The 12,984-nt window shown below is 39.9% G+C and overlaps 1 protein-coding gene across 1 annotated transcript in view; it reads right to left on the reverse strand.

The window, feature by feature from the left end:
- Positions 1-12,984, reverse strand: part of MRPS5 (mitochondrial ribosomal protein S5) — a 52,643-nt gene continuing 39,659 nt past the window's right edge. Inside the window, exons 7-11 of the mRNA XM_070734655.1 lie at positions 11,678-11,724; positions 7,027-7,084; positions 5,549-5,611; positions 2,911-3,047; positions 1-519 (exon numbers count right to left, since the gene is read on the reverse strand). Of these exons, the coding sequence (XP_070590756.1) occupies positions 295-519; positions 2,911-3,047; positions 5,549-5,611; positions 7,027-7,084; positions 11,678-11,724 (530 nt within the window). The 3' untranslated portion in view covers positions 1-294. The remainder of the gene's footprint in view (positions 520-2,910; positions 3,048-5,548; positions 5,612-7,026; positions 7,085-11,677; positions 11,725-12,984) is intronic.

Genomic DNA, 12,984 nt, shown 5'->3' on the forward strand with positions numbered 1-12,984 from the left:
TGAAATTCAATTACAACTTTATTTTTCCCTACTGTTGGTCTCCAGTTATTTGGGAAAAGATTCATTTTCCTGTCAAGAGATTTGGTAAATTCCTTTTCCTTTACAGCCTGCACGCCATAAAATGATTTGCATTTTAAATAGATACCAACTGAAGAAAGTTGGCTATGTTGTTTTGAATGACTAAATTATAAGGACAACAATAATCGAGGCAAGCAATAAGAATTTTTTCACTGTATGTGTAAACAAATATTGTCTTATTATACAATTACATTGGATCTTCTTTAATTTGTATATCTAAAAATTGACTGGTCTTTTGAGATCAGCCCATCTACTCTTCATTCCTTGTGCTGCCTTCACTTCTTTCCATTCCAGTTTGACATCAAGCATGGCTTCTTCAGATTCGGGATCTTCTCTGACTGGTCCATTAGGCTTTGCAACAACAATGGGCTGTGGGCCACATTCATCGCGGAATTCAACCACATAGAGCTTCTTCTTGTCTGCTAGGTTTTGATGAGTTTCCTGTGGGGATAATTCAAAGAGGGAATTCTGATCTACAGAAATACCAATTTATCAATTTTCAACATTTAGTAAATCGTTTCATGGAAGGTTAAAGGTATCCTTAGCTGCTATTCTAACTCCTCTTTACTGTTTTAGTACCCCTTAGCCTCAGCCTTAACCTCATTATTTTAGCATATCAGGAAATAGGGACATGATAGCCCAGCGACCGGTTAGGTCCCACAGAGTTGGCCTTCTCCAGGTCCCGTCGACTAAGCAATGTCGTCTGGCGGGACCCAGGAGAAGAGCCTTCTCTGTGGCGGCCCCGACCCTCTGGAACCAGCTCCCCCCAGATATCAGAGTTGCCCCCACCCTCCTTGCCTTTCGCAAGCTCCTTAAAACCCACCTCTGTCGTCAGGCATGGGGGAATTGAAATTTCCCTTCCCCCTAGGCTTATAGAATTTATACATGGTATGTTTGTATGTATGAGGGGTTTTTTAAATCGGGGTTTTTTAGATTGTTTTTAATATTAGATTTGTTTACATTGTCTTTTTATATTGTTGTTAGCCGCCCTGAGTCTTCGGAGAGAGGCGGCATACAAATCTAATTAATAATAATAATAATAATAATAATAATAATAATAATAATAGTAAGGAAAGTCTGAAATGAGGAGTGAAAGTTCAAGATTTGAAAAGTCAAGACATAGAAATGATTTCACAGACATATGATAATAATGAAAGCAAGCCACCCAGTCAGAAAGCAAGTTCTATGTAGCACAAATGAGGCTGAATAAAATATTATAAAGCTGAAACTTGTTTGTTTGATAATCCCTTAGTTATGAATGAAATGGAAGCAGTCCCTCACAGAACAAAATTTAACATCCCCCTCCAAAAAAAGAGAGAAGAATGGTAAAAATCAATACAGTGGAACCCCGACATAAGAGCTGCTCTACTTAAGAGCAACTCGAGATAAGAGCTGGGAGGGGAGAGATATTTTTGTTCTACTTACAAGCCCAAATTCGAGATACAAGCGCCAAGGAGCTGTCTCCTGAAGCCAAACGCTAACTTCCGCGTTCGGCTTCAGGAGACAGCTGCGAAGCGGCGCGCGTGTTTTAAAAGGTTGCAGCCGGCCTGGGGGGCTCGGGGGGGTGCTTGCAGCTTTCTTTCTTGCTCTTTTTCTTTCTCTCTTTTACCTTCCCTTCCTCTATTTCTTCTTTTCTTTCTCCTTCCCACCTTCTTCCCTCCCTCCCTCCCTTCACTCATTCCTCTCTTACTCTCCCCTTTCATAAGTTTCCTTGCTTCCTTCCTCTGTTCCTGTCCCTTCCCTTTCTTTCTTTCTTTCTTTCTCTTTTTCTTTCTCTCTTTTACCTTCCCTTCCTCTATTTCTTCTTTTCTTTCTCCTTCCCACCTTCTTCCCTCCCTCCCTCCCTTCACTCATTCCTCTTACTCTCCCCTTTCATAAGTTTCCTTGCTTCCTTCCTCTGTTCCTGTCCCTTCCCTCTTTCCTTCCTTCCTTCCCACCCTCCGTCCATTTATTCACCCATTCCTCTCTTCATCGCTTAAAGCCGGTCCCTGGTGCAAAAAGGGTTGGGGACCTCTGTCCTACAGGATTGGGTGGCAGAGAAGTTGAACATATGTAAATTTAAAAGTTTAAGAAAGTTTACAAGTTAAGTGAAAGAAACTTCATTATTCATTTATATGTACATGTACATTTCTTCATTAAAAACATGTCTTTCTGCATAATTTAGACTAACTTTGTGAGTTTTTTGAGGGCTGGAACCAATTAAAATTATTTACATTAATTCCTATGGGGAAAAGTCGTTCGAGATAAGAGCTGCTCGACTTAAGAGCCCAGGTCCGGAACGAATTAAACTCGTATCTCGAGGTACCACTGTATACTGTAATCAATGTCAAATGAATCCATGGCATATTTCAATACTAATGGATAAAATAGCAGATGATGAGAAAAAATCTCTACTTGCTCAAAATCCAAGAAAGACTGTCACACAAGCTGTTAGCGTTAGGCTATGGTAAGGAACACCACTTTTTATTTTGCTTCTGATTGTCATTAATTGATAATTGATTTAATTTCATTCACTTTTATATTGCACTGACGTTGCCCTTGTTTTGTACCTGCCTCAAATCTCAGCCATGGCAGGATTTTAAAGAACAAATACAATCCATCTTTGGATTGTAAAAAACATATTTTAATCAAAATTGGAAAAAAATATCATACTCCCCCAACCATGCTTATATCGAGAAACTATTTTCCGGTATTCACTTTAAATTAATTTGAATATTCCCATCTGTACCTTTCCACTGCACTATGGCAAAGCACAGTTCATAAAATAAAAATAAAAAGTTAATACTTTTAACATACTGAGAAGCACGTGTTAGTCTCTCACTTAATTTTTACCTGATTAGCTAATCCCTTAAAAAGACATGTAGTGAGATTCAGTATATTCACTGATCCATAAACCCTGGCATACATGTCTTTAATCCCAATCAGTTTGCAGAGTGTGATGATAGCGCGGTGACAACGAAGTCCATATCCTGTGCAAAACAATTTAGTAATTATAAACAGCAACTATTATCAGTTTTTCAACTCATCACCTCAAGGCTCGACTACTGTAATGCTCTCTACATGGGGCTACCTTTGAAAAGTGTTGGGAAACTTCAGATCGTGCAAAGTGCAGCTGCAAAAGCTATCATGGGCTTTCCTAAATACGCCCATGTCACACCAACACTCCGCAGTCTGCATTGGTTGCCGATCAGTTTCCGGTCACAATTCAAAGTGTTGGTTATGACCTATAAAGCCCTTCATGGCACCGGACCAGAATATCTCCGGGACCGCCTTCTGCCGCACGAATCCCAGCGACCAGTTAGGTCCCACAGAGTTGGCCTTCTCCGGGTCCCGTCAACTAAACAATGTCGTTTGGCGGGACCCAGGGGAAGAGCCTTCTCTGTGGCGGCCCCGACCCTTTGGAACCAACTCCCCCCAGATATCAGAGTTGCCCCCACCCTCCTTGCCTTTTGTAAGCTCCTTAAAACCCACCTCTGTTGTCAGGCATGGGGGAATTGAGACTTTTCCTCCCCCTAGGCTTATAAAATTTATGCATGGTATGTTAGTATGTATGATTGGTTTCTAAATTGGGGTTTTAAATTAACTTAAATATTAGATTTGTTTACATTGTATTATTATTGCTGTTAGCCGTCCCGAGTCTGCGGAGAGGGGCGGCATACAAATCTGATTAATAAATACATAAATAATAAATAAACTTATCTGAGGACTATATTATTTGGGGCTATCTAAAACAATGTATTCTTAGAAGCTGGTTTGTGCTCCAAAAGGTGATGAATTTCTTCCTAACATAAGAAGTGTCTGATCTCTTGTAATTAACGTGAAACAGCAAAGCCTAATTAAATCTCCTTCAGATATTATTCACATGCTTTTCATTTGTTCCTTCTTTGTCTTTTAAATAAACATTTTCTATGTTTATTGTTGTTGTTAGTTGCAAAGTCATGTCCGACTCATTGAAACCCCATGGACAATGTTACTCCAGGCTTTCCTATCCTCTATCATTCTCCAGAATCCATTTAGGCTCATGCCAATTTATTCTGTGACTCCATCCATCCATCTCATTCTCTGTCACCCACTTTTTCTTTTGCCCTCAATCGTTCCCAGCATTAGGCTCTTCTCCAGTGAGTCCTTCCTTCTTATAAGGTGGTCAAAGTATTTGAGTTTCATCTTCAGGATCTGGCCTTCTGAAGAGTAGCTATGTTTATTAATCAATGTTAAGAACATAAGAAGAGCAATGCTGAATCAGGCCAAAGCCCATAGAGTCCAGCATTCTGTGTCACACAGTGGCCCACCAATTGTCCATGGGGATCTTGAGCAGAAAGAGAAGGCAAAACCCTCCCTTTCCCTTGACCCCCAACATATGGTACTCAAGGAAATCCTGCTTGCCCCAACCAACATAGAGGCGGCCCATGGACATCCGTTTCAATAACCACGGATACACTTGGCATCCATGAATCTGTCTAATCCTGCCTTGAAGCTATGAAGGCTGACAGCTGTCATGACCTCTTCTGGAAGTGAATTCCATAAATCAACGACCCTCTGGGTGGAGAAATATTCCCCTTTATTTGTCCTTGCTTTCTTACCTATGAGTTTTAGAGAGTGCCCCCTTGTCCTAGTATTGTGATAGAGAAAAGAATTTTTCTCTATCCACCTTTTAATGTCAATTAGCAGAAGGTTCACCTGTTAAATTAGCTACTTTATGAAATGTATGTAATTCAATTTTTGACAGAGACATATCATCTGTAAAAAATAAATGTTGTATTTTTATGTTTAAGATCTTGGCTATTCATATTCTTCCTAATATTTTATTTGATATTATTGCAATTATATTACTATAAGATCAAACAAAATGGGTAAGAAGGATACATTTGTTTAATGTGGTTATTTATTTTTGAAATCACCACATGAGAAGTCTGCTTAAATGTGATCCATGGAATATTGTTAATATAGGAAGTCTAGTGGCACGTTGGTTGTAAAATGGAATATAGAATACTTTCTTTGTAGACTTATATTATTTTTAATACAGATATTCCATTGTCACCTTCATTGAGAATAACAGATTTTATATTTTCAACAGAAACGTGTTTCATGAGAGATTAGGTTTATAAAGCTTTTATAATTCCAAGTCTGACCAAATGTATTTTATCAAAAAGCAACAAATACAGCTATTTGTGATTATTTCAACTGCAGGGCAAATTGTCACTCAGTGATTGGAGAACAACTGTCATTTTCCCATGACAACAGTAGATGTGCAATTTATTAAATGAGGACACTCCACTGTCCTATATGAATAGCAGGACAATATTTTTCTCATTGATTTTTCCACAAATAAATATTGAGCCGTATGTTACTTTGTGACCAAAGGAGACTTAATCCAAGCTGCTATCAGAGTTCAAAATAAAATTAAAACCACTTTTAATAGGAGTACAAATTGGATGAATATTAGCCGACTCTGAATAAAAAATAAACACACCTTTGTTTTGCTTCTTCATCCGAACTGTTGTTTTCTTAAAAGTGGTTGCAATATCATGGTAAACTAAAATAAAAACAAAATATTGCCAAATAAGTATTTTGAATCCCAAATGATTTCAATGCATACTTTTAAGCACGTTTACTGACCGTTCACAGAAAATCTAATTACTACGCAGAAAGCAGTACAGCACTTGAAATGGAAGCATTTTGCACTGCTTTGCAAGTTGTCTGAAGATCAATTTGTACAGTGTTTAGATCTTAGAAACATAGAAACATAGAAGTCTGACGGCAGAAAAAGACCTCATGGTCCATCTAGTCTGCCCTTATACTGTTTTCTGTATTTTATCTTAGGATGGATATATGTTTATCCCAGGCATGTTTAAATTCAGTTACTGTGGATTTATCTACCAAGTCTGCTGGAAGTTTGTTCGAAGGATCTACTACTCTTTCAGTAAAATAATATTTTCTCATGTTGCTTTTGATCTTTCCCCCAACTAACTTCAGATTGTGTCCCCTTGTTCTTGTGTTCACTTTCCTATTAAAAACACTTCCCTCCTGGACCTTATTTAACCCTTTAACATATTTAAATGTTTCGATCATGTCCCCCCTTTTCCTTCTGTCCTCCAGACTATACAGATTGAGTTCATGAAGTCTTTCCTGATAGATTTTATGCTTAAAACCTTCCACCATTCTTGTAGCCCGTCTTTGGACTCGTTCAATTTTGTCAATATCTTTTTGTAGGTGAGGTCTCCAGAACTGAACACAGTATTCCAAATGTGGTCTCACCAACGCTCTATATAGCGGGATCATAATCTCCCTCTTCCTGCTTGTTATACCTCTAACTATGTAGCCAAGCATCCTACTTGCTTTCCCTACCGCCTGATTGCACTGTTCACCCATTTTGAGACTTTAAGAATATGGCACCAGAATGAAAAACTAGTATTGATTTTCTGGTTCTGAATCTTGAGAAAACACTTTTTTTTTTTTTGCTTTTTTTGCATGGTAACATAAATAAGAAAGCAGTTTGGGCAATCCCCAAATTGGTGCAATTAATTTATATTTGTGTGTTTTATCAGAGGTGGTTAATTCAAATGAATCACAGTAGTTACCATGCATTAAAAAAATCAAGCATAATCTAAAAGAAAAGGCAAAATAATCTTGCTAAAGCTAATCAGATGATAATCTCAGGGATGGAAGAGGAAAGGGCCTAGGGAACTCTTCAGGCATCAATGACATTTTCTTATGAATTTGGATAAATTCATGCAAAAGAATGAGATGGAATAAAAAAGCTATTCATTCATGTGGCCAAAAAAAAAGTTTTAGGTAAGGCACATTATGTTGTCTAATTTTGCAAGTTCATGAAACTTGGATTTTGAGACAAAGAGATGGAAGAAATAAACAGTTTTATAGTATCTGGTGGGAAATACTGTAACTATCTCACTTTTAAAATTTCAATTAAAATGTATTTCTAATACTTACTTGTGTGATCTTCATATCTTTCAACATATTGTAAATGGCGAATAGCTTTGTTCTTTGCCTGGGGAAACATTATTATTTTTTAAAACTAGACATGATTAAGAAAATTTAGCGTGTTCCCCTGAAAATAAGACCCTGCCTTATATTTTTTTTGAGCCCCAAAATAAGCGCTTGCCTTATATTTAGGAAGGTCTTATTATTTTGGGGCACGTGGAACAAGATCGACTGAGTTTAATTGGATTTATATGCCACCCCTCTCCGAGGAATCGGGGCGGCTCACAGCATATAAAAGAGACAGTTTATTTTTATTTTTATTTATTTTATTATTTAGATTTGTATGCCGCCCCTCTCCGCAGACTCGTACAGTAATAAACAATCTAATTAATATACATAAAAAACAATCCTTAAAATTCTAATTTTAAAAAACTTCCATAACAATTCATTCAACAGTCATACTAAGAAACATTCATTGGTCAGGGGGAAGAGCTAATAACCCTAGGCCTGGCGGCAAAGATGAGTTTTTAAACTCTTTCGGAAGGCAAGATGGGGCTCCTCCTGCGATCTTACCTCATTTCCAACTCTGTCTCCCTAACTCTAACCAGATGAAATGGTGGAGACGGCTGCACATGCGCTTAAATATTTTGGGGAGGAGTTATTTTTAGGGAAGAGTTTATTTTCGGAAGAGGGCCTCATTTTCAGGGGTTGTCTTATTTTCGGGGAAACATGGTACCAACTCAATTCTAAAGTTCAATCACAGGTCTGATAAAAGAGAAAATATTAAACTTACTTCTAAGTCAATTATAAACTACAATCTAGTATTACTGCAATTAAATTAATCACAATGATAGCTGGAAGTACTGTCTACTGATGTTAATATTGTTATTAATATTAATATCGCACGAATCCCAGCGGCCGATAAGGTCCCACAGAGTTGGCCTTCTCCGGGTCCCGTCGACAAAACAATGTCGTCTGGCGGGCCCCAGGGGAAAAGCCTTCTCTGTGGCGGCCCCGGCCCTCTGGAATCAACTCCCCCCGGAGATTAGAATTGCCCCCACCCTCCTTGTCTTCTGTAAACTACTTAAGACCCACCTATACCGCCAGGCATGGGGGATTTGAGACACCTTTCCCCCAGGCTTATTATAATTTATGTTTGGTATGTATGTGCTGTTTGGTTTTTAATTATGATAGGGTTTTTATTTTTTTAATATTAGATTTGTGCCTGTATAATACTGTTTTTATCGTGTTGTGAGCCGCCCCGAGTCTTCGGAGAGGGGCGGCATACAAATCTAATAAATTATTATTATTATTAATTATTAATATTGTTAATGTTAGTATCTACAGTGATCCCCCGTTTATTGCGTCCCCAACCATTGCGAACAGGGTACTTCGCTATTTTTCAACCCGGAAGTCAAAAATACCATCTACGCATGCGTGCCGGGCACGCATGCGTAGATGGCAGCGGCTTCCCTGGGTCTTCCCCCTCTTGCTGGCGTCAGCGAGGAGTTTCCCCACCGCCCACGCAAACTCCTCGCTGCCGCCCGCCCTTCGCCCGCCCACGCCGTTCATTCTCGCCGCTTTTGAGCTGAGTCCGGGAGCGAATTCGCTCCCGGACTCAGCTCAAAAGCGCCGATAGCAAGCGGCAAGGAACGGCTTGTCTCGGCGCTTTCGAGCTGTCAGCTCGAAAGCGCCGAGACAAGCCGTTCCTTGCCGCTTGGTATCGCCGGTTTTGAGCTGAGTCCGGAAGCGAATTCGCTTCCGGACTCAGCTCAAAACCGCCGATAGCAAGCGGCAAGGAACGGCTTGTCTCGGCGCTTTCGAGCTGTCAGCTCGAAAGCGCCGAGACAAGCCGTTCCTTGCCGCTTGGTATCGCCGGTTTTGAGCTGAGTCCGGAAGCGAATTCGCTTCCGGACTCAGCTCAAAACCGCCTATAGCAAGCGGCAAGGAACGGCTTGTCTCGGCGCTTTCGAGCTGTCAGCTCGAAAGCGCCGAGACAAGCCGTTCCTTGCCGCTTGGTATCGCCGGTTTTGAGCTGAGTCCGGAAGCGAATTCGCTTCCGGACTCAGCTCAAAACCGCCAATAGCAAGCGGCAAGGAACGGCTTGTCTCGGCGCTTTCGAGCTGTCAGCTCGAAAGCGCCGAGACAAGCCGTTCCTTGCCGCTTGGTATCGCCGGTTTTGAGCTGAGTCCGGAAGCGAATTCGCTTCCGGACTCAGCTCAAAACCGCCGATAGCAAGCCATCTACGCTGCCATCTAGCTGAGTCCGGTCAGCTCGAAAGCGCCGAGACAAGCCGTTCCTTGCCGCTTGCTATCGGCGCTTTTGAGCTGAGTCCGGAAGCGAATTCGCTTCCGGACTCAGCTCAAAAGCGCCGAGAGCCAGCGCCCCCCGGACCCCCAACCCGGGTTTGGGGGGCTGCTAGGAAGCCCTCCATGCCGGCGGCAAACAGCCGCCCCGCCCCCAATCTTCGGCTCCTCGCTAGCGCTGTGGGAGTAAAAACACCGTCTGCACATGCGCAGACGGTGTTTTTACTTCCGCATCGCTACTTCGCGAAAACCCGCTCGTTGCGGGGGCTCCTGGAACGGAACCCTCGCAACGAGCGGGGGATCACTGTATTCTCTTCTGTATTTTAATCACTGTTTTATATTTTTACTTGTTTTACGACATTTTTTATTTAACTGCTGTACACAACTTAAGAGTAATTTTTTGTGAGATTGATGACTATATACATTTGCTAAATAAATAAAATCTACTATGTTTAACAAATTATTCCAGATTATTTAGTATAATATGGCATTTTAATAATTTCGGTCATAAAATATTAATTTTTCTCAGCCTTCTTGAAGTCCCCTGGTGGCAACAGCTTCTTCAAATAACCAAATGATCAAATAAGGGGCTAAATTTAATTTAGCAGATTGATATTCAAGAGAAATGTCAAGTCTGAATTGAGGAAACCTTATTGTTTGTCCCCTAGAGCTAAACAAAAAACATGTGAAAAATAATTGATACTAAAAAACAAAGAAAAGAGATGTTTAATTAATTCATCTGGAAAAACTGACTTGCAAACCTTTTTTTTCCAAGAAAAGGGAAATTAAAATGGCCCGTAAAGAGTAAAAAAACAAAACTCCAAAGAAATTATAGTCTTAGTTACCTCAAAATAAGAAAGGTTAAAGGCAGAGAACAAAAAAAATGGCATATAGTATTTAATATCTGTACATGTTGATTTTAATTAGTCTTTTTTTAGTATGGCTTTGAATCATAAATTGGCTTCAACTGAGAGACCTGATCTTATCTAAACCAATAAGTTCTCCTATAATTTCCTTCCTTCCTTTCTTCTCCCCTCCCTCAATCTAAAATAGTTAAGAGCAATAGGGATTTATTTAGCACAAAGAAAAACACAAAGTATCTGTGAGCCACTGCACTTCACTGTGAATGCAAATGCAAAGACCCAGATTCTGTGCACATGATAAACAGTATCTTTCAAGTGGATGCTTTTCCCTGACAAGTTTAAAATTGTGGAATCCTCCAAATCTGTCTTTTGAAAACATTGCAATTTGTTAAAAATGATAAAGAGGAGAAAAAGGGATACTCTCTGTAGAAGAGTGTATCTATCTTTTGAGTATCAGCCTATGTGCAGTGGTGGGAACTGAGTTAGTCTTTGCCACAAGTGGCAGTAGTGAATAAGAACATTTTCCAATCCACACCTTATTATTCCATGATGTCTGTGGAATTTGTGATGAGAAAGATAGCTGAAGGACAGAGTATTTATTTCGCGCACAAGTTCAGTATGATAGGAAAGGTTGTTTATCAGAAACCATGGTCTGAGGTATTTAACATTTGCTAAATGTATTCACAGAAGAGTAGAAACACAGGATTATGACTATACAGTAATACTTCGAGGGTCTTACGAATTTAATTCATTCCGGGACGAGGTTTGTAAGGTGAAAAAGTTTGTAAAATGAAACAATGTTTCCCATAGGAATCAATGGAAAAGCGATTAATCCGTGCAAGGCCAAAACTCACCCCTTTTGCCAGCCGAAGCGCCTGTTTTTGCAGTGCTGGGATTCCCCTGAGGCTCCCCTCCATGGAAAACCCCACCTCCGGACTTCCGTGTTTTTTTGATGCTGCAGGGGAATCCCAGCAGGGGTATCCCAGCAGCGCAAAAATGGGTGCTTCGCTGGCAATGGAAGTCCGGAGGTGGGGTTTCGAGGACTTCCATGTTTTTGCGATGCTGCAATTTCGCTGAGGCTCCCCTCGCTAGGAAACCCGACCTCCAGACTTCCGTTGCCAGTGAAGCACCCATTTTTGCGCTGCTGGGATTCCCCTGCTAAGATTCCCCTGCAGCATCGCAAAAACACAGAAGTCCGGAGATGGTGTTTCCCATGCAAGAGAGCCTCAGGGGAATCCCAGCAGTGCAAAAATGGGCGCTTCGCTGGCAACAGAAGTCCGGAGGCGGGGCATCCCAGTGGTAGCGGCTTTGGTTTGTAAGGTGAAAATAGTTTGGGAGAAGAGGCAAAAAAATCTTAAACCCTGGGTTTGTATCTCGAAAAGTTTGTATGACGAGGGGTTTGTAAGATGAGGTATCACTGTATCTCTAAACCATGGAAGTAAAGACAGACTTTAATAACAATAGACAGTGCTAAGCTTTTGCATTACATACTTTTCTTAGTGCATTCTTCATGTGAGATGCTTTTCCTAGTGCAAAACCTGATAAATACAAATGGGCTGTTAGAAAACAAACACCACAAATGGAAACTTGCAAAAAATGAAGAAACTCCTATATATAGCACCAATGTTCTTTATATGAGAAGATTCTTACCCCAGGCTGCCCATCATCTTGGTTCTTATTAAACTTTTTATTATAATTTTAATTGTTTTAAGTACTTTTTAACTTTTTATTTTATTGTAAGCTGCCCAGAGTTTCTGTATTAGTAAGATGGACAGCAGAGAAATTTAATACATATATACATACATACATACATTCACACATACATTATCTATATAATATTAAGATTCAATGCCAGTTCCCCCCACCTGGAACTAGAACATTTAAGAGCTGCAAATATATCTAAGTAAAAAGGAAAAAATCTGCCCCCTTCCACTACCTCCAATAAATATGTCCTTAGCTTCTTCATTAATCTAAGGTCCCGTTTTTGTTCAACAAAACTCTTAACTGTCATAAGGGTTTTTAATTATATATTTTAAATTTTTACAACAAATAATAGTTAGCATTTTAAAAAATTATAAACAATAAGGGAATCTAACAGATGAATATGGCTAATTATATTGGGTTTGTTGCTGGGCGGTATTTTCGTTCTGAACATAAATAGACCCCTGATGCTGAGCTTTAAAATCTGGGTTGTGCTGCTGCTGCAAAACAGACTATTTCCAAGAAGACTCTTGACAGATTTAGAAAGCTTCCTTGTTGCTTCAGTCTTTGCCAGATTTAGGCAATACTGTATTGTTTCTACATTTCTGTCCTATTATAGAACCACTCTTTTTTACTTCTTGGGTGATTAACTCATATATGACATATATTACATACATTTTTACAAGGAGAAATAGGACAAAAGGAAATAATGGGGGCTGTATGAAACCAAATGGTAAGAAATAAATGAAAACAACATCACAGGTGAGATGACAGCTGGAGGTGTCTTCAAAAAATAGAGAGAGGTGGTGGGGGGTCTGAAGAACCTGCTGCTGGCCTGATAATACAAAGTGAAGACAACTAAAAACTCATTCATTTGTCCATCGTTCAATACATGCTTATGTTTGACGTGCTGGGGGTTAACGGGGAACGCTATGAATGGCATCCATTTTCAGTCAAGCTTGTTTAACAGAAGCAACGACAACCTTATTACATACAAGGAAATAGTATCAACACTAATGTGATTTTCCTTCTTTCTGCAGAATAATATCCAGAGGAAGTCCATTGCAATATACGGTATGTTCAAGGTTCAGGTTGCT

The sequence above is a fragment of the Erythrolamprus reginae genome, chromosome 1 (genome assembly GCF_031021105.1).
Source record: "Erythrolamprus reginae isolate rEryReg1 chromosome 1, rEryReg1.hap1, whole genome shotgun sequence".
In the NCBI taxonomy this organism is placed as follows: Eukaryota; Metazoa; Chordata; class Lepidosauria; order Squamata; family Dipsadidae; genus Erythrolamprus; species Erythrolamprus reginae.